The following is a 22,287-nucleotide window of genomic DNA, read 5'->3' as shown; positions in this document are numbered from 1 at the left end:
ACCCATTGCCTTGCACGGCCTCTTCCCCACCTCACAAGCCTTGCTTACGTTTCGTTTCCCCTTTTCTTTTTTTTTTTTTTCTTTTTAAAGATTGATTTATTTATTTCATGTATGTGGGTATATTATCACTGTCTCCAGACACACCAGCAAGTGGCATCCGATCTCATTACAGATGGTTGTGAGCCACCATGTGGTTGCTGGGAATTGAACTCAGGACTTCTGGAAGAACAGTCAGTGTTCTTAACCGCTGAGCCATCTCTCCACCCCCTTTTTCTCCTTTTCTATTTCTATGTTCTCCCCCATGGCCTCCCTGCCAGTATATATTAAACTAAATAACTCTCCTTGGGCTGGTGAGATGGTCCAGTGTTATTACCACACAAATGCAAACCCAAACATGACCTGAGTTTCATCCTCAGAGCCCATGATGGACTAGGAGAACTGACTCCTGAAAGGTATTCTGTGACCTCCACACATGTGCCATGGGACACGAGTGTGCGTGTGCACACATACACATAGTTAAAATCCCAAAGGTATTAATAGTTAAAGAATAAATTAAGTAAGTAAGCAACCTTAATCCTTATGACAAAGTAAAGCCAGAGTCTCCCTCATTCATCCTTAGCCCTCTTCTGTTCCCAGCTGGGTCTGATTTGGGAGTTTTTGTGGTTGTTTTGTTTTGTTTTGTTTTTGCTTTCTGTACTGGTCTTGAACCAGGGCCTTATACATCTTAGGCAGACACTCTACCATTGAGTCATATCTCTAGTCCTTTTTATTACTTTAATTTTAAAACAAAGTCTCAGTAAATTCCCCAAGCTGCCCTTGGCCTCTTTATATAGCCCACGGAGGCCTTGAACTTTTGATCCTCCTGCCTCAGCCTCTGAAGTAGCTGGGATTACAGGCCTGTACCACCGGGCCCAGCTCAGATGATTGTTTACTGAGGTATCCTTGACATTTCCAACATGGTCACCCTCTTCACAAGAATCCATAGAGACCTGGGCTTTGCCTTTCTCCCAAAGCCCCTGTAGTTAGCAGCAGAGCCAGGTAGATGCACTGCACTGCACTGCCTGCTGTCCCTGTAGTTTCCTGTCCCAGCCCCTCTGCCTGGGCTGTCCCTCCCCCCACCCCCACCCCGCCTCACTCTCCTTGAGAACTCGTCCACATCCTTTGGGTCACAACATGAATTTCACTTCCCCAGAGAACTTTTCCCTCAACCTGTCCAGGCTTATGACCTACTTAGGAAAATACAGAAAGAGCTCAATGAACGTTACCCACGCCCCAAAGCAAAACCAAAACCTCATTGTGTTTTAATCCCATTTAAACCTCCCCTCTTTCCTTGTGAGTCTCCCCACCTGCAATCTAGTCCCCTAATTCTCAGGTATAGATTGCCTGGTCATTGTTCCATGTTAACAGATCCCTGAAGCACAGGATCCTGGGTAGCTGACCATGATGTGCCCGCCTCTGCCAAGCAAGCTAAGTCCCCTCTGGATGGGGTCTGGTGCTCCAAGGAGGGCTTTATGCACCTGTAGGATTTGTCTTGTTGCTAAGGACTACGAGAGGGGATGGTGATATGGCTCAGTGGACAAAGACACTTGCCACCAAGCTGACAACTTGAGTTCAAACCCCAGATCCCTTGTGATGGAGGGACAGAAGTGACTCCTACTAGCTGTCTTCTGACCCTCACATGCTTTTGCCATGGCGTGTGCTTACACACATACATGAACAGATTAAGCAGATAGGTAGGTAAGTAGGTAGATAGACAGAGATAGATGATAGACAGACAGATATATACATACATACATATATACAAACATACACATACATACATACATACACACATACATATATACATATGTACATACATACATACATATATACATACATGCATACATACACATTTCTTAGACTTGGTTTTATCCCAGCATGTGTCACAAAGCAGGAAATTGAGGCTCAGACTGGTTATGTCACTCACCCAAGATCACATAGCCAGCACATCAAAAACTAGAATTTGAATTCAGCTTCATGGTGTTTTTATTTGTGAGTTCATTACAATAAAATTATATTTAAAAAAAAAAAAAACAGAATTTGAATTCAGCTTTACGATTTCTTAAAAATTTTTGAGTTCATTACAATAAAATTATATTTATTAAAACAACAACAACGGGCTGGTGAGATGGCTCAGTGGGTAAGAGCACCCGACTGCTCTTCCGAAGGTCAGGAGTTCAAATCCCAGCAACCATATGGTGGCTCACAACCATCTGTAACGAGATCTGGCGCCCTCTTCTGGAGTGTCTGAAGACAGCTACAGTGTACTTACATATAATAAATAAATAAATCTTAAAAAAAAAAAAAAAAACAACAACAACAACAACAACAACAAAACCGAGTAAGCTGGCTATAATATCTCAGGCCTTTACTCCCAACACTTGGGAGGCAAAGGCAGGCAGGTCCACAACATGAGTTCCAGAGTTCCAGGATAGTCAGGGCTACACAGAGAAAATTGGTCTCAAAAAACAAAATAGAAAAGAGAAAAATTCAGAATTTAAACCTAGATCTGTCAGCCACAGCCTGTATTTTAATACCTTCCACCCCCAATAACCGATTTCCAAGATTAGATGTTCTGTCTATGACTTTCGTCCCCAGAACACATGATAACTATTGTTTAGGAACGAGCCCACGGCAATTCCAAATACGCCTATTTCTGCTTTGTCACAGCTGTCTGGTCCCTGCCAACCAACCAGGGAAGTAGGTCACGGCTGCAGGGACCACGCGCTGGCTGCTGCGTCTGTTTCCGGGACCAGGGGTGGTCAAAGCCTGCCAGGAGTATCACCCTTCACTGGCCCTGCTTGGGTTTCATATCCTGAGCTTGGAGAGCCGTGACCAGGTCTCACACGGCTGACTGTTGCCTTCTAGAATTCTCTGTCTGTGGCTGCTATGTGAGGCAGTGTCTAGAGGCTCGGGCACCGGCAACAAGCAAGTATTGATGAGATGAGCTAGGAGCGTGTCTCTTCATTCTCCTGGGGACCATTGCAAACTGAGAGCGGTTGAGTGCTGAAGGAAGGTTACCTTTTAACTCACCTACAGATCAGTCACATCTCCAGTCAGCAGATGCCCGGAGCTAACCTTTGCTTTAATAACCCACCTCTCTCTATTATTTTCAAAAATAACCATGGTGTGAGGTGTTTGTAACAATGGCCAGAGAAGACATGGTTACTTTAATGAACTCGCTGTGCCAACAGGTTGGGGGGGGGGGTGTTGTTTGTTTGTTTGTTGGGTTTTTTTTTAATCAAAATAAATGGCTGGGCATGGTGGTGCATCCCTTTACTCTCAGACTCACAAGGCAAAGACAGGTGGATCAGGTGGATCTCTGTGAGTTCAAGGCCAGCCCTGAGCTTCAGAGTGAGACCCCGTCTCCAAACAAAATTAAATAAAATTCCTAAAAAGTTTCAGTAAATGTTAGTCAAGATGTAGTGTTCTGGGCTGGTGAGATGGCTCAGTGGGTAAGAGCACCCGACCGCTCTTCCGAAGGTCCAGAGTTCAGATCCCAGCAACCACATGGTGGCTCACAACCATCCGCAACGAGATCTAGCGCCCTCTTCTGGAGTGTCTGAAGACAGCTACAGTGTACTTACATATAATAAATAAATAAATCTTTTTAAAAAAAAATTTAAAGATGTAGTGTTCTTTGCCTTTAATCCCAGTGCATGGGAGGTAGAGGCAGAAGGCTCAACAAAAGTTCGAGGCCAGCCGGACGTGGTGGCGCACGCCTTTAATCCCAGCACTCGGGAGGCAGAGGCAGGCGGATTTCTGAGTTCGAGGCCAGCCTGGTCTACAAAGTGAGCTCCAGGACAGCCAGAGCTATAAAGAGAAACCCTGTCTCGAAAAACCAAAAAAAAAAAAAAAAGTTCGAGGCCAGCCTGATCTACATAATGAGTTCCATGTCAGCCAAGGCTATAAACCAGCCCTGTCTCAACAGCTCACCTCCCTGCAAAATAATGCAGACAAGGAGAAGAGAGTTGCCTTGGTGACATGCTTACACATACATGCCTGTCATTCCAGTACCTGGGACCCTGAAACAAGAGGACTGCCATGAGTTTAAGACTTGCCTGGGCTGCGGAGCAAGATTTTGTCATAAAGGGGTGGGGCCTGGGAATGTAACTCTGTTAGAGCACTTGCTTAGCATATCTCAGGCCCCGAGTTCAATCCCCACCACTACAAAGAAAAAACAAAAAGTGTTTATCCATGTATGCCTAAGTTTTGATCTTACCATTGCAGCCTGACAGTGTGAAGCTTTGTTTTGTTTTGACTTTTGTTTGTTTGTTTTTTCAAGACGGTTTCTCCCAGCTGCCCTTGGAACTCACTCTGTAGACCAGGCTGCTAGCCTGGCACTCACAGAGATCCACCTGCCTCTGCCTCCTGGATGTTAGGAATAAAGGTATACCATGCCCAGCTTGTTTCTATTTTAGATATAGGGTCTCACTTGATAGCCCCGGCCTGGAACGTGTGGCCAATCCCCCTGCCTCAGCTTCCTGTGTTGTGGGGATTGACTTCAGATTTGCTATGAAGTCAGTGATGACCTCAAACTTGATACCCCTGCCTCTCCAAATTCTAGGATACAGGTCTATGTCATTAGATCCAGTTTGTGCAGTTCTGGGGTCCAGCCCAGGAATCTGTACCTCTTATAATAGGCACTGTACACACTGAGCTATATCCTCAGTCTTGGAGAAATGGTGTGTGTGTGTGTGTGTGTGTGTGTGTGTGTGTGTGTGTGTGTGAAGGAGAGAGGGCCTAGCAGTTAGAAGTGTCGTCTGCTCTTCTAGAGGACTCAGGTTCAGATCCCAGCATCCCTTACAGGTAGCTCACAACCTTCTGTCTTCAGCTCCAGGAAGCCCCCTGGCAACTGTGAGCCTACAGAACACACGTTTCTCACAAACATGGAAACTGCTGGCCCAGATTGGCACAGCCCAAGAGGAAAAGCCAACTTTTTCCCTTTGTCACTCACGGGCTGGGCCACTTCCCACAGCTTGTGTAGCCTCATCACAGTGACATCCACTCTCCTTCCCACAGAGAAGGTGGACCCTGGACCTGAGGCCACCTCAAGCTTTTCTCCCTTGTGGGTTAATGACTGGGAAAAGCAAGGGCAAGTACTTGGCTCTGTCTCCCTGAGCTAACTGCCTGCATCCCAGCCTCATGGGATGACCTCCAATGGAAGGTCAGCAGCTGATGCTGTGCTTGGCCTTGTCCCTCCTCAGAGACCTTCCCCTCCTCCCAGCAGTGGGGCAGACTCCCTTGGGTAGTCTGCCTCTGCTCTGATCTTCCCTCCACCATTCCCCTCCCCAGCAGGGGCCTCTTCAAGGTTTCATTATGCAACCTGATATGTTCTTGGCCCAAGACCTGCCTGGAGCCGTGGTCAGGAGTGTTCCTGTAGGCAGCTCTGGTGCTCACCACTCCTGTCCTTTGGAACCCAGAGGTGGCAAAGGCATCTGGATTCTACAGGACTGTTGGTTCCCCAACAGTCTCAGGACCCAAACTTGGGCGCAATGCTCTTTGTTAATGTCCAGCTCAAAGGCCCAGCAGTCTCTGGCTCCTGTGGTCCTTAGGGAGCTATCCCCTAAAGCAGGTGCAGACTTTCATCATTCTTTGGACCTCATGCCTCTCCCATCTGGGTCCCTCCAATATATTCTCTTTCCAGTCACTCTTTCCCACCCCTCTGCCTCTCTTTCCCACCTCAGGAAAGCTTGTGAGGTAGCACATGCAGGCCTGGAAGTGAGACACGGGAGGGGAGTGTGGAGAGCACTCTAAGTAGCCACTATTCCACTCTCCCATTCAAGAGGTCATTCAAGAGGTGCCTGCCCCAGGCACAAGTATTGAGAGATTTCCAGTATCTCAAAATAGTCCATTCAGGAATCTCTACCTTCAAGATGCTTACTATCAGGGGGAAACCAGAGGATGGTGTGACACTGATAACCTGCCTGACCAGTGTCAAGTGGAAGACAAGAAACTCAGCGATTCCTGCCGGTGTCTCCAGATTGTTCAATTCTAGCTCAATCCTCCAGGGAAGGAGACAGGACCAGGGAAACCAACTATGGAATTCTTCCAAAGAGATTGTGATGATAGATCTGTTTCTGGTGTCCCTAAGCTTTCTCTGCTCTTCCAGCCTTAAAGGGTAGGGGGTTCCTCTGAAACCCACCCTTTGCCCCAGCACCTTCCCTGGTAGCCATCTGATCTCCTTGTCCATGATCTCCTGCCCTTTCCTGTTCGTGAACGCTCTGCTTTAATGTGTTAACCCAGCATGTAGCCTGTCCCTCTCTGTGCAGGGACGGTTGATCTGCAAATCCTGTGGGCCACCAGCCCTAGAAGGTGTCCTCTGACAGGGCCTTTGCCCTCTGCCCTCTGCTCCCTGGTGGGAAGTAGCCCGAATTCCACCACTGCCCTATCTTTTGGGATTCCCTCCTCACCTCCAATACCAATCCTGAGATTGTACAATGGGCAAGCCACCTAGACAGTTTAATGTAGACAAAATTTCCCTAGTGACATGGCCTAAGCCAAAGCCAGATTGACAGCAGGGAACTCTGTGTACAAGCCATTCCTTGGGATGACTTGTTTATCCTATGGATCCTGAGACCCCTGCGGGGAGGCTGGAGACAGGGAAGCTGAGACCAGCCAACAGCAGACTCTGTGGGCCAGCTGGGAGTCCTAGCTTGTGCCCAGGTTCAAAGGGCATCTCTATTTTTAGACATGGACAAAGAAAAGAAATTTAATTTCTTGCCTCTTATGCAATTTTTTATTTGGGGTGTTTTGTTGTTAAATTGATGCTTTGCTTTTAGACAGAGTCAAACTATGTTACCCTGGCTGGCCCTAAATTCGCTATGTAAAACAGGGACCAGGCTGGCTTTGAACTCACAGACCTGCCTCTGTGTCTGTCCCATCTCATTGCTGGGATTAGTCATGAACTGCCATATCCAGCCCTTATGTAACTTTTGAAAACAACCTCCTGTTCCTCTTCTTTTTTCCTCTTCTTTGTTTTTTTGAAATAGGATCTTGCTGTGTAGCCCAGGCTACCCCTGAACATGTAATAATTCTGCCTCAGTTTCCCCAGTGCCAATAGTATAAGCATAGACCCACGACACCCACCTGTGTATGGTCTTGCTGGTGACTCCTGGGACACTCAAAAACCCAGAGGAGGCATGTAGCATGATTATCATTCTGTTTTTCCCTCTTGATATGTACATGTGCACACAGTACAACCACACACATACACATGGACACATGTGTGCACACATACTCAAACCAACATACACATGCTTGTGTGCATATGCACACATATACACACGCACATGCACACCTACACATGTGCTTGCACATACACAAACACATATGTGTGCATGCATGTGCACGCACTAATGTGCTCTCCCTCCCACTCTTCCACAGTGTTTTGTCCTTTTTAATTTTCCGAGTAGAATTTTATTTCCTAAGTTCTTTGGGCTTCTTTCACATTCCCTCCTTCCCCCCATCTTTCCCTGAATCCCGCTCCCCCCCCTCCCACCAGCCTCCCTGTTTCTGGACATAATTGCCATGCAGGCCTTCTTTGGGTCTTTCCGCTGCTCAGTGGACACTTGGCAACCAGCAAGGCTGCGGCTTCAGCAGAGTGTTTTTGAGGCTCAGAACCTAAATGTGTGCCCAGGCCTCCGTTCTCCTGCCTCTCCCTGATCTAGATTTCTGCTGTGTCCACTCTAAGTGGTCCAGGTCTGCAGTGCCAGTCTGTCCTCGGCGGGCTGGATCTGGTGCAAGCATAGTTTGTTTTGCCTAAATGGGAGCGTGTTTATTGGCCTTTATCAGCTGTCGACATGGCAGATGTTGGAAAAATGCTATAGTGAAGAAAGCAAGCACTCACAGGGGCGTCTCCTGAGGGGGTGTCCACAAGGCGGTGTCTCCCAAGGGGACATCTCCCTGCCATACTTTTAAAGAAATGCCTGTTCTTCCTGCAGCCTGAGGGTTTTTGTCTCCATTCACAAACACGTTCTCTTTAAAAGTGATATTCATGAATAATTTCTACTGTTGCTCTTTGCTCTTGAAGGGGCCTTTGTAGGCCCCTCACCCCTCCTACAAAGTGGTTGGCTTCACGAAGGGTGTGCCAGGACAGGGTTTTGGCATAGTCCCCAGGGTGTCACGGGACCAGGGGATGATCTCACTGGGTCCACCATCTGCCCTGCCTGGCCAGAGGCTGCATCGGGAGGGCCAAGAGGCACCACGTGCCCTGGGTATTTTCAAACAAGAACCTTTAGAGAGAGCTGGTAATTCTTTGGCTAATGGGTGTTTCTCCCCTTGTAGGCTCCCAATTCTATAAAACTCCAGAGGCTTCTGCAAGGGCAGCCTCAGGCAGAGTATTATTATAACACAACCTGAAGCAAACCTGTACCATTTGAGGATCTGGGATGAGTTGAGACATTTGCCCAGAGAGGCTGTTTGGTCTGAAAATACAACTATCCCATAAAGGTTTAGATGCCCCCATAAGGCTTTAATGATAATTACCAGAGACAGCCCTTATGTAGCTCTTAAAACACATGTATTAATTGATTAACTCCCACATCTTCTAGATATCTGAGGCTCAAAGAGGTTGAGTGACTGACCCAGGGTCACACAGCTAGTAATGAAGGATCCAGGCAGCCAAGCCAGACTTTGCCCTGTCCTGTTGTGAATTCTGTTCCTGCTGCCACCACATAGAAAGAAGGAGGTGGGGGCAACCAGATATGGTGGCACGCATCTGTACTCTGAGCACTTGAAAGGCTCAGGAAGAGGATCAAGGGTTCAAAGCCAACCTGGGCTGCATAGTGATACCCTGCCCCCACCCCTCCGCTGAAGAGAGAACTCGAACCTCAGTGTCCTTGACCCAGGGGGTCATTTCTTCCTTCCATGTGTTTGTGATGGACACTGTTTATTTTCTGTCTGTCTAAGGCTACACCAAGTTCAGGCCATTCATTACGGAGGGACAACTGCTCCTTAGCCACGGCTCCTGACACTGCCCTGCCCCCACGCCCCTCAGGACATGTCCTCAGACTCAAAAAATAGGAATGAAGACATCTAAAAAAATTGCTACCTTCCCTCCCCCAATTCTCCTCTTCCTTCCCCAGCTTCCTTGTTATCCCCATCTAATGAAATGTCTTCCCAAAAGAGAGCCAATTTCGGCCTGTTTCCTGTGGCCTTTCAAGCCCCTGCCTCCCCCACTGCTTGTGGGCAAATCCCCAGCAAGCTGAGACTCTCCGGTGGAAAGTTCCAGACTCAGTTTGTCCCCCCAGATCTGCTTCCTCTTTCCTGTGCTCACCCAAGGACAGCACTAGGAGTGAGGAGCCAGCACCCCAATCTTCCCCAGGGTTGCCCTTTACCCCACCTCTGCTGAAACCACCCCACAGGTCCCCCACTTCCCCTCCCCTCCAACTGACCCACCCAGCTTCTGGATGCCTTCTCTCACCTCTATCTAAGCAGAGTTCAGGTTAGCCCTGAATGCATCTCTTCTGGATAATCCTTATCGTCTCTATTTTCTTTATTATTTCTTTATTTTTATTTATATGAGTACACAGAAGAGGGCATCAGACCCCATTACAGATGGTGGTGAGCCACCATGTGGTTGCTGGGAATTGAACTCAGGACCTCTGGAAGAGCAGTCAGTGCTCTTAACCGCTGAGCCATCTCTCCAGCCCCTTCTCTATTTTTTTTTTTTTTGAAGTCTCCTTATTGTGTGTCCATGTGTCATGGTGACAGGTCTCTTCAGGCTACTGCAGTACAGCCACTAATGTGCCACCTCTCACATGCAGTATTTTAGTGACACTCACAGCCATCCAGCATGACTGCAGTAGCTCTGCCCTGTTACACAAAAAAAAAAAAAAAGACCCTGCAGTTTGGATGGGAAAGGCGGCCTCAACATCTCCCCTCTGGTGAGTTTCCCAGCTGACTTAAACATACCTGGCTTTTGACTTCACACTAGTATTCTGTCTAGACAAGTCTAGGGCGAGATGTGAACCAAGAATCTCCCTCAGGGTGATTCAGATTCCCCAAGCTAGAAAGTTGGAGAGTGGGCCACCCATTCACCTAGTAAACTAAGCCCGATGCATTCTGGGAGGAGGTGGGAGGAGGTTGGGGTCGCCCCATTCCGGTTCAGAGAGGCTTGATGCGAAGAGGCCATCTCTGATCCTGAGGTCTGACTTCAGGGGAACCTGGCTCAAAAGGAGCAAAGGGGGTCCCCCTGGGCTCTCCTGTGAGCCTCCCTAAGCCCCTGCCAGGAAGATGAGGGTGTGTTCTTCCAGGTGCTGTCAGAACGACAGATGAGGGCTGAGAGGAAGGTTCAGTGGGTAAATTAGCACTTGAGGTCAAGCATTCGGACCTGAATTGGAATCCCTGTTTAAAACCAGACACTGTCACACTGAGTGTCTGTAATCCCCGTTGAGTCCAGAGGCAGAGACAGGAGACTCTCTATAACCTGGCAGACCAGCTAACCTGACAACCCACAAGGCGAGAGGTGAGGACTGACACCTGAGGTTGTCCTCGGACCTCCCCATGCACAATGTGGCCACGTAGGTCTGCAGTTAGACAAAACCTCACCCAGCGTCAGACTGAAGGCAGGGTGATTTAAGGATAGAATTGAAGAAACGCACAAGTAGTACCTGGCTATAGAATTATTTGCTCTTATTAAAGGAAAATAAGCAGGGTTTACAAAGAGGGAGGCTGCAAACCAGGTATGGTAGCTCTTGCCTGTAATCCCAGCCCTTGGGAGATTGTGACAAGAGGATCGGGAGTTCAAGGCCAAGCTGGCCTACATATAAGACCTTGTCTCAAAAGACAGGGGAGAAATGGAATGGAGGATTTAAAAGCTTCCCTTATCCATCCAGGCCTCCGCGTTCAGAGGACTCGGGTAGACTTAAAGTGGTGACAGAGACGCTGCTGTCTCTTGAACCAGTCAGGCTCAGCAACCCACCTCTACCACCATTAGGATATGTCACATAATAGCTCCTGCCCCAAAATTACTTGGGTCTGGGGTGTGTTTCAGTGACAAAGCAATTACACTAAAGACACACACAAACACACACACACACACACACACACACACATCTCAGCAAGGGAAAGTAGAGGGAAACCAAAGCCACACAGACAATGCAGACTTTTTTTTTTTTTGGGGGGGGGGGGGAAGGGAGAGTTGAGACAGGGTCTCACTATGTAGATCATGTTTGTCTTGAACTCATAGAGATCCGTCTGCCTCTGCCTCCCGAGTGCTGGGATTACTGGCGTGCCCCACCTTTAATGCTCAACTATTTGGACATATCAGTGGTTACAAGGCATTTTAGTTCAAACAAGCAAACAAAATCCCCAGAAACTCTTACTGTAAAACCAGAACTGTAGCCAGGCATAGTAATACACACCTCCAATCCTAGCAAGGGGCGGAGGTGGCTGGGAGGGAGGGTCAAGAAGGAAGATCATGAGTTCAAAGCTATCGTGGGCTATATAGCAAGATATTTCAAAAATACCAGAACTGTCCTCACGGGCACAATGTATGACTTTTCTACCCTGGTGGACAGCAGCCAGCTGACATCAGCCATGGCATCTGTGTGCACACAGCAGCACCACCTCCTCTCTGGAGCGACTTCCCTTCATCTTTTTACACAAGTGCCCGATTGTTCTCCCTTGATAGAGGCTCAGAATCATTTCATCTCATCACCAACGTGAGTCTCCTCTGTGTACGCTCAGTTTTCTCACATTTAATTCGGCCATTTTGCTTGATACTTGGGTCCGTTATTGCTCTGTTCTAGAAAGTTCCTTGGTAAACTGCAATGTGATATGACGATGAGCTCAGAGGTCAGCCTTGCAAGAGCACCTGTCCTCACCTGCCTTGTTAGAGAGACGAGTGGTGACATCCAAAAGGATGTGTAACTTATGAGCCTCCAGAACCTGGCCTCAAGAGGGCCCTTAAGCCTTGGAGGACGATCTTGTCTTTCAGTGCAGCCTGATCCCCTGGCTGTTCTGTGTCCATACGGGAGGGCTTTCCTCGATGCCTTGGCTCCAGTGGTGGCAAGACTGCCTGCTGCTTCAGCCACCTTTATATGAAAAAGTGCAGGAGCTGGACCACAGGCATTTGCATCTAGAGTACGAGAAGGGCCTCAGAGGAATCCAGGTTTTTATTTTCAACTTTGGTTGAACCAGTGTTCTCACACTCCTTAGCTGACATCAGCTATTGCTGATAACTCATGGAACCTCAAACTTGACATGTAGCTGAGGAGAGCCTGTGTCTTAGTCAGGGTTTCTATTCCTGCACAAACATCATGACCAAGAAGCAAGTTGGGAGCCGGGCTTGGTGGCGCACGCCTTTAATCCCAGCACTCTGGAGGCAGAGGCAGGCGGGTTTCTGAGTTCTAGGCCAGCCTGGTCTACAAAGTGAGTTCCAGGACAGCCAGGGCTATACAGAGAAACCCTGTCTTGAAAAACCAAAAAAAAAAAGAAGCAAGTTAGGGAGGAAAGGGTTTATTCAGCTTACACTTTCACATTGCTGTTCATCACCAAAGGAAGTCAGGACTGGAACTCAAGCAGGTCAGGAAGCAGGAGCTGATGCGGAGGCCATGGAGAGATGTTACTTACTGGCTTGCTTCCCCTGGCTTGCTCAGCTTGCTTTCTTATAGAATCCAGCCCAGGGATGGCATCACCCACAATGGGCCTCCCTTGATCACTAATTGAGAAAATGCCTTACAGCAGGATCTCATGGAAGCATTTCTTCAAGGGAGGCTCCTTTCTCTGTGATAACTCCAGCTTGTGTCAAGTTGACCCATAAAACCAGCCAGTACAGTTGGAATTCCCTCCGTCTCCCAAGTGCTAGGGTTTGAACCCTGTCTCTTTGAATACTTTCTTCACGGCTTCGACAAATTAATCTTTCTAACCTATGGAAGCAAGGACAGCAACTAGCTGTTGTAGCCATTGAATAAACCAATACCAGGAACCACTTGCAACAAGGTTTCTGCCCTTAGGAGAATCCTGCTTCCTGCCTACAGACACTGACAGATTCGAGGGGAACAGAACAGAAGCAGAAGAGAGATGCAGTGAACACGCCAAAAAAAAAAAAAAATAGCCTCTTTTAAAAGATTTCCTACTTTATATGGGAGCGTGTTTTACCTGCATATATATTTTGTGCCACATGCATGCCTGTGCCCACAGAGATTAGAAAACAGCATTGGGCCTGGTTGTGAGCCACCAGATGGGTGCTGGGAACCAAACCTCAGTCCTTTGGAAGAGCAACAAGTGTTCAAGTGTTCTTAACCTCTGAGCTGTCTGGTAAGCCCTTGATTTTTTTTTTTTTTTTCCCAGACAAGGTTTCTCTGTGTATAGCCCTGACTGTCCTGAAACTCTCTGTAGACCTGGCTGGCCTCAAACTCAAGAGACCCATCTGGCTCTGCCTCCTAAGTGCTGGGACTAAACGCGTGTGCCACCAAAGCCCAGCTCAGCCCTTGATATTTTTTTGAACCCAGGTCTTTCTGTGTTGTCCCAGTTGGCCTTGCTAGTGGGGTGGTCAAAACTAACCCTTGAGAGCAACATCCATTGGGAGGTAATTTGGAAACTCTATCTCTACTTGCTTTTTACCAAATCTGCCTGCTATCTATTTTAGATTTAGTGGGTTTCTTTGGGGCGATGGGGTTGTTTGTTGAGACACATATGTTTCTATGTATATATGTAGGTAGGTAGGTAGCCTCAACTGGCCTCGAACTCCCAGAGATCTGCCTGCTTATGCCTCTCAAGTGCTGCTAGGGTTAAAGGTGTGTGTAACTACTCCCAGTTAGGATTTGTTGTTGTCGTTAAAAGAAAAACAGACAAACAACACTTTATGGACATAATTATCATGATGTAAAAGTGATATTTCAATACATTCACAAAGCAATGCAGTCATCCCTTTTAACCGGAGGCCAGTTTGGGTTTTTAACCGGAGGTTGGTGAGGACGATCCCTCCTTCCTTAGAAGCAGAACCTGACTGTGGCAGATCCGCTGAGTCACAGCGACGGTGTCCGAGCTGAACCCGGGTCTGGCGTCTGGCGCCCCCTAGCGAGGCCTGAGTGCGGCAGAAAACCCCACTTGGCGCTGCCCGGAGCACCCCACTCCGCTCCACCCCCGCACCCAGGAAGCTGCTGGGTCCAGGTCTTACAGGCGTCTGAATCACAAACCTCAGACCAGCCTCACCCCGCCCTTTTACAGGGGAATGATGGCTTGTGGGAAATGCAGCGAGCGATGTGAGACAGTCGCTTAGAAATGGGTTTTAGTGGCAAAAGATCTGAGTTCGAACTCTGCTTGCCCTTGCTACACGGGTTACTCAACCTCTCCGAGCCTGTTTCCTCACATATGAGAAGGTACTAATTATTCCTTCTGGCGTGGTTGTACGTCAGACATGATGCTGTAAACTGCAGGGGCTGGAGTTTAGAACCACTGTATTTAATTATACAACTACCTAAGGGTGTTGAGGCCCCTCTCTTACCCAAGGAGCTCTCCAGCAGCTCAAGGGCTGGTTATAAGCCGTTTTGCCAGGAGCAGGACCCAGGCAATGAAGCTATTGTAGCTACATCTATTCAAGAAACAAACCCCAGACTAGGGCAGTCTGCAGTCCAGGGAGTTTCCCGTCCCCCTTGGGAAGAAGCCTGGAAGATCTGGGAGCTAGGAAAGATCAGGGCTTCCTTCTGGAGCCTGAAGGGAACTGCTAATTGGTATTTGTAGACTTCTCCTGCAAGTTGAAACTCCAGATGGGAAATCACTCCCCAGACCCCAGCACCACTGGGAACCTTGCTCCCAGGGTAGCAGGGTTGGAAGCCAGAGGGTATCACTCATGTCCTCCGTAGACTGTCAAGTCCCTGTGGCTGCTTGCCCATCAGGGATTCTCATCCGGCCCACCGTAAAGGTTTACAGTGAGCTCAGAGGCTCTGCCATGGAAAGAAGCTGAGGGGAAAATAACAGACAAATTCAAGAGAGCAAGCAGGGACCCAGGAGTGTTTCAGAGAGTTAGCAAGGTGGCCAATTACTTTGGGTTCCCTTGCCCACCTCCTGACACTTGAGAGGGCCACCCAAGATGGCAAATGGGCTGTACAGAAGACAGAAGGACCGATGTCTTTGAGCCTGAGTAGCCGCTGTTCTTCAGGGACAGAAGGACCTGGGGCTTCATCTGCACATCCCTGTGCCTCCAAAGGTCGGGGAAGTGCATCTGTTAAGGTGGCAATAGTCATGTCAATGGAGATATTGATCTAAAAGGATAGCCTGCAAGGGCTCCCGAGGGGCCTATGAGGAGCACTCTGTCAACAACTGCCTTCTTTGGCAGGTGTCTGATAAATACTTCCTGGTGCCAGGTCTTGAGGCTCTGAGGCAGGTGTCCCACGTGCCTCTTCCACTCCTGTGTCATCAATGTGGCTCATAAGGCTGGGAAAGTGTCATCCCTCTTGCTCTCCAGGGATCTGTTCTTTCTGGGGTTTGGTCCAGTGAAACCTCAAGGATATTCCAGAACATTCTTTTCTTTTCTCATCACCCTCCCTCCCTTCCTCTTCTCTCTTCCTTCTGCCTTCCCTACACTGCAGATGGAACTCAGGGCCTTGTACATGCTAGGCTAGTGTTCTACCATGGAGCCCCATCCCCGGCTTGGCTTGGCTCCTAGGTCCTGAAACCCCAGCCAACCAAGCCCAGCCATGGAGGGTATAAAGAAGGAACCGGATCCTAAGGGCACCTGCCCTCCCAGGACTGGGGACCTTACCTACTTACACAGTTTTTCCCATCCCCCACAAAGGAAAATCGTGACCCTTGAGATGTGCACGGTTTATTTATTTTACATAGTAAATAGTAGCCTGTGTTTTTAAGGATGATTTAATTTCTGCCCAGACCCTGCAATTCATCCTGCTTCTGGGGGGCGTGTCTGGACTTCTAGCCCTGACCGGAAGGTGGGATGTGTGCAGGGGCAGAGGGATCATTAGGAGCTGAGTCATGGCCTGGATGGTGGTGTATGCGTGGGTTTAATGAGACAACTGAGCAGTCGGACACACCCTGGACCACCATCCCCAATCTACAGGTAACCTGCAGAGCATCACCCAGATGCTCGAGTGATTCTTGGCTCTCCAGCTCCCACGATGGGATATGTGGAAACTTCTAGAAACAGATGAAGACAATCCAACATGGAAAGCAAGCAAAAACTCCACGTTGAGAATACAGGATGTCCAAGAACATACCACCCTGAATGTGGGTGATCTCATCTGATCTCTTAGACTCTCCACAGGGTCAGACCTGACTGGTACTTAGATGGGAGAATATAGAGAGGAGTCGCTGTGCAGGGATTCTTGCTGGTAACTTATTTATTTACAGATTTTTATTTATTTTTTTAAAGAATTATTTATTTATTTTATGTATATGAGCACACTGTAGCTGTCTTCAGACATACCAGAAGAGTGTGTGGGATCCCATTACAGATGGTTGTGAGCCACCATGTGGTTGCTGGGATTTGAACTCAGGACCTCTGGTAGAGCAGTCAGTGCTCTGAACCTCTGAGCTATCTCTCCAGCCTCCTAATTACAGATTTTTAAATAATAATAATAATTATTATTATTATTATTATTTGGAGAGTATAAAAATTATACTAGAGAAGGGACAGCAGTTAAGAACACTGGCTGCTCTTCCAGAAGACTTGGGTTCAACTCCCATTACCCCATGGCAGCTCACAAGTATCTGTAATTCCAGTTCCAGGGAATCTGACCCTTTCACACAATCATACCGGCAGGCAGAACAACAATGCACATAAAATAACTTTTAAAAGAAAAGAAAATATACTGGAGAAGAGACGGGTCTGGCCATCTGCTGGTCCTAGCACTCAGGAGGCTACAACAGGAGGATTGAGAGTTTGAGGCTCACCCGGGTCTCAAAAGTACAATGAAGGGCTGAGGAGACAGTTCAGTGCATAAAGTGCTTGTAGCACAAGAGTCAGGACCTGAGTTCAAATCCCCAGAAACCACATGAAGCTAGACACAAGAGCATGTGTCTGTAATGAAGGTGCTCCTACGGCAGGCACATTGGGAGATGGGGACTGAAAATGACTGAGAGGACCTAGCCAGCTGTGAACAGCTGGAAGAAAGCAAGAGACCCTGCCTCAAATAATGTGGAGAAAGAAGGCAGACTCCCAAGGTTGGTCTCTCACCTCCACCATATCCTGAGGCACCTAAGCACACATAAGTGGCGCGCGCACACATACACATACACACACACACACACACACACACACACACACACACAAGTGCGCATGCGCACTCTCACACACACTGATTGAAAAGATAATACATGCCAGGTAGCTCTGGTGCATGCCTTTAATCCCAGCACTTAGGAGGCAGAAACAAGTGAATCTCTGTGAATTCGGGGTCAGCCTGGTCTACAGAGGGTTTAGGTGTTGCCTGAGGAGTAACACCTAAAATAGATCTCTGACCTCCACTTACACATGCACACACCAATAAATTAATAATAATTTTAAAAAGTGTAATACCTCTGTATTGATAGAAAAAAAAAATCCCCTGGTCAACAGAGTGAGTTCCAGGATAGCAGGGCTCTGTTACACAGAGAAACCCTGTCTCAGAAAATAAACCAAGATGCTACGGAGGCAGGCTGGAGCTGCTGCCATCTTCACGGCCCATGGTAAACAGGGAGAGCTTGCTGGCCAGAAGAACGTGAAGAAGCAGAGCGACTCAGTTCAGGGAAAGCACGGAGAAGATGGGTTTCTGCCCGCAAGCAGAGGACCAAGAGACCATGCAGCAGAAGCAGAAAACAGGCAGGAGGAACCCAAGTAGCTTCTGGCTTCCTGTCCGACTCTCCTGCCCTGCAGTGCCTGGAGCCAGTCCCACCGTGCTCCAGTTTCTTCCTGTAGTGTTCACAGGTCCCTGCAATGATGGCATTCCCTTTGCCCCGAGTCTGCAGCGGGTTCCTTTTGTGCTTCCTTCCCTCAGGTAGCCTCTCTCCCTCTGAGCCACTCCTGAGGTGGGGATGGGGGTGGCTACCCCTCCCCAGTGCTTTTTATTTCTGTAGGGCGCACCTCAAAGTATTAAAAGTAGCTTTGTATAAACAAAACAAAACAAAAACCATAAAAACAATGAAAAAATTGTAATTTCAATAGAAATCAGAGCAGGTAGTAGAAAAAAATTCCCTAGAGCTTATTAAATTAAAAACTTCTGGCTGGAGAGATGGCTCAGTGGTTAAGAGCACTGACTGCGGCAGGGTGTGGGGGAGTGTATAGGGGACTTTTGGGATAACATTTGAAATGTAAATGAAGAAAATATCTAATAAAAAATTGAAAAAAAAAAGACCACTGACTGTTCTTCCATAGATCCTGAGTTCAAATCCCAGCAACCATATGGTGGCTCACAATGAGATCTGACGCCCTCTTCTGGGGTGTCTGAAGACAGCTACAGTGTACTTACAAATAATAAATAAATAAATCTTGGGGCCGGAGCAAAAAGGGCCAGATCGAGAGGGGAAAAAAAGTCCCAGTTGTTTGTGTTTTGCCTTGGTTTTCAACTTGACACAAGCTAAAGTTAACCAAGAAGAATGACCATTGATAAAGTGCCTTCTCTATCAGCGTGTCTGTAGGCAAGTCTGTGGGGTGTCTTCTTGATTGATGATTGGCATAGGTGGGCCTAGCCTACCGGGTGCCGTGCCACCTCTGGACTGGTGGTCCTGAGCTGTTTGAGAAAGCAGGCTGAGCCAGCCATGAAGAGCAAGACAGTTTGAGGTGTTCCTCTGTGACCTCTGCTCCAGTTCCTGCCTTGAGGTTGCTGCCCTGAGCTTCTGCCCTGACTTCCCTCCCTGATGTGTGACCTGGAAGTTGTAAGATGAAATCAACCTTTTCTCTGATTCCGTTTTGGTCATGGAGTTTTATCACGGCAGTATAAATCCAATCAAAGCAACGTGAATTGAATCGCCAGTTAGGAAAGTGCAGCCTTAGGGAAGGGAGCGTCTTCTCTCAAGCAGTGATCTTCAGCAAACAGAACGGCCCTGTTGTCCTGTCCCTATGGTGTCCCTTTCCCTTACCCCTCTTTGCCTAGCCATCTAAGCCCCTGTCTTTGGTGTACTTGTGGATTTTAATCACCTGCCTAACTGCACTCTGACTTTGAAAATCAATCTACCAGTTTCTAAGCCACACATCCTGCGCCTATGTCTTCCTTTTCATCTCCTTTACCCACATCTAGTTCTGACCTTTGAATCTCTCCCTGGACATGGTTGTCACCCCTATGCCAGCAGGTACTCTTATGTCCCATTAACCCTGCACATTGCTGCCAAGTTCACCTTAGGGTACCTCTTTGGTTCGGTCCCTGCTGCTGAGCAGAGTCCAAACCAGCCACTTCCTCCTCCTCCAGACATTGCTATGCCCTGCAATTGACTCGATTCATCACTGACTGGGTAGACATGCAGGGGCTGGAGGAGGATGCTAGCAGATCTTCCCGTCTAGCTGCAAGGCAGGGCGCTACCTCTGTAAAGATGCAAGCGCAGCCTGCACAGGGGCCTGGGTTCCATAGTCCTGGCCATAGTCAGCTGGCATTCACAGAACAAAGCAGCCACTCTCTTCCTCCCAGCCTCCTTTCCTGAGGAGAGAGGCCCTGCAATCACCTTCCCTCCATAACTACTTACAAGTCAACAGCACTTCTCAGTGATATGGAACCATAGGGAATGACTGTAAGTCACTGCCTCATCTGCCCCATCTTCTTATGGTTTCAGATATGAACTAATGAGATGGCAGATGACAGGAGACAAAAATGTCACCTGCTTTAGTGGGGATGCTGAACACTCATTGAGACTGGGCATCAGTTTTGCCGGATGGGAAACTGAGGTTCTCCTACTGTGACCTGCGGGGAAGGGTGGCTCTCTCCTTGTCCCCAACTCCATACCCTAAGAAGTCAGATGACTAGACTCAGCATCCCACCTGTAACCAACTCCGTTGCCTTTTTTTCCTCCAGGCTTTGAGCCAGTATGACTGACCCTCGCCAGGAGTTTGACACAATGGAAGACCATGCTGGAGATTACACTCTGCTCCAAGACCAAGAAGGAGACATGGACCATGGCTTAAAAGGTCAGTGGGGTGGACATACACAACTGGCCAGTCACAGTGGAACACAGTCTGTGTTCACCTCAGCAGGAGCTGACAAGAGGGTTCAAATCCAAGATTTTAAAGGAGTTGTTCATACCTTACAATACTAGGGCATCAGGAGAAGGATGTCTCATTAATTAGAATGGACTAAGAAAAGTAAAAATTAGAGTGTGTTGAATATTCACCTCCCCAGATAGCATGACAAAGGTGTGGGTGGGGGACGAGGGGGGGGTGCTGTCATTCTCAGCTCTACAGGAGTCCTTAGCTACACAAACCTGGCCATCTGGACTCTGTCAGGCCAGAGTATGACGGCACCAGGTTGGGTGTGACATGTTGCCACTATCCAGAAATTCCAGTATCCAAGTGGCAGAGGCAGGAGGATTGCTGCCAGTTCAAAGCCAACCTGGTGTGTAGAGTGAGTTCGAGTTCAGCCAGGACTACATAGAGAGATCCTGTCTCAGACTGTCTTAGGGCTAGAGAGATGGCTCAGTGGTTAAGAGAACTTGCTGCACCGGGCATGGTGGCGCACGCCTTTAATCCTAGCACTTGGGAGGCAGAGGCAGGCAGATTTCTGAGTTTGAGGCTAGCCTGGTCTACAGAGTGAGTTCCAGGACAGCCAGGGTTATACAGAGAAACCCTGTCTCAAAACCCCTCCCCCTCCTCCAAAAAAAGAGCACTTGCTGCTCTGCTAGGGGACCTGAATTTGGTTCCTAGCACCCAGTCAGCCCACACAATCTGTTAACCCCACTATTCGGAGACTGACACCCTGCACCTACCTACCTTGCATTCGCAGATTTACATACATATGCATAAACAAAAATAATGAATGTAAATATTTTTGTTTTGTTTTGTTTGTTTTTTCAAGACAGATTTCTCTGCCCTGGCTGTTCTAGAACTCACTCTGTAGACCAGGCTGGCCTCGAACTCAGAAATCTGCCTGCCTCTGCCTCCCGAGTGCTGGGATTAAAGGGGTGCGCCACTACTGCCTGGCTGGATGTAAATTTTTAAAGCACTTCTCAGATTTAGTTTAATTAATTAAACTGCATTGGCCTCTGCAGAGTCTATAATATAGTCTTCTGCCTCTGTTGACTTGGCCTCGAACTCTTTCAAACTCCTTCAAACTTGATGGTTGTCAATTTCACTGTGTGCGTGTGTGCAGGAGCTGTCACACACACACACACACACACACACACACACACACACGAGAGAGAGAGAGAGAGAGAGAGAGAGAGAGAGAGAGAGAGAGCGTTGCTGATCCTTGGAAGGTGCTGTGAAACAAGACTGTACTGTACTGCCTAGGGCTGTTCTCTCCCCAAAGAAGCCAAAGACACCTAAGAGATTCTCATCTTGCTACCACAGGTTTAGGATGAGCTGTTTGTAGGCGTGGCCTGGCAGCTTTGACTTGGCAGGAGGTATCACAGTACCAACAACAGCTCAGATAAATGAGTGACACGAGAGACTGTTTTGAATGATGACTAGAGACGACATGCTGAATATACAGTGTCTTAGTGGATGCTAAACATTGGGCTATGAGTAGATGCAGCCGGAAAGGCTGTGGGGTGGGGGAGGTGGTTACACAGGCTCCTGAATTAAAAGACGCTGATGTGTAACACTTTCCAGACCTTCGAAAGGGGCTTCTTCTCCCTTTTCTTTCCCTCTAAGGATAATGTAAATGAGGGGGATGGGAGTCCACAGTGAGTCTGAGGTCAACCTAGGATACATGAGACACTGTGACAAAACGAAAGAAAATAGGAGAAGGGCCCTTCTTTGCCCGGGCTCTGAAGGAGGCTGGGAGGTGTCTCATCACTCAGTACCTGAATGCCTTTGGCCTTTCTGCTTTGTGTTCTGCTTTGTACATAGACCCAGCTGCCCCTCCACCACCCCAGAAGCCCAGAATCTCACTGTTGCCCAAGGGACAGCCTTCATCTCCACTGAATGCCCCAGCCACACTGCCACCTAGCAAGTACCATCCATGCTCAGTGCTCCCTGCCCATTGATTCCTCAGGGCCCTGGCCAGACTTTATATGACTTTCTGTAGCTCCCAGAGGAGCTTACACTATCTCATCTAATCTAGACCTCCTTGACACAATCCCCAGCAGCTTTGTGACTTGAACTCGATCCCTGCTTTGTCCAGTCATCACCAAGGATGGAGAGGTGCTTGTCTGTCTGTCTGTCTGTCT

General features: G+C 48.2%; 1 protein-coding gene across 27 annotated transcripts in view; it reads left to right on the top strand.

Annotated features, from left to right (window-relative positions):
- The window catches only part of Mapt (microtubule associated protein tau), a 98,909-nt gene that overhangs the window by 32,515 nt on the left and 44,107 nt on the right, over nt 1–22,287 (top strand). For all 27 annotated transcript variants that reach the window (XM_029483476.2, XM_085829495.1, XM_085829492.1 and 24 more), the window contains exon 2: nt 19,977–20,089. In XM_029483476.2, the coding sequence (XP_029339336.1) occupies nt 19,990–20,089 (100 nt within the window). In that variant the 5' untranslated portion in view covers nt 19,977–19,989. The remainder of the gene's footprint in view (nt 1–19,976; nt 20,090–22,287) is intronic.

Source organism: Mus caroli, unplaced genomic scaffold (assembly GCF_978045245.1).
Source record: "Mus caroli unplaced genomic scaffold, Mus_caroli_1 scaffold_13, whole genome shotgun sequence".
In the NCBI taxonomy this organism is placed as follows: Eukaryota; Metazoa; Chordata; class Mammalia; order Rodentia; family Muridae; genus Mus; species Mus caroli.
The sequence above is the reverse complement of the archived record's forward strand: the minus strand, read 5'-3'. Positions and strand labels throughout refer to the sequence as shown.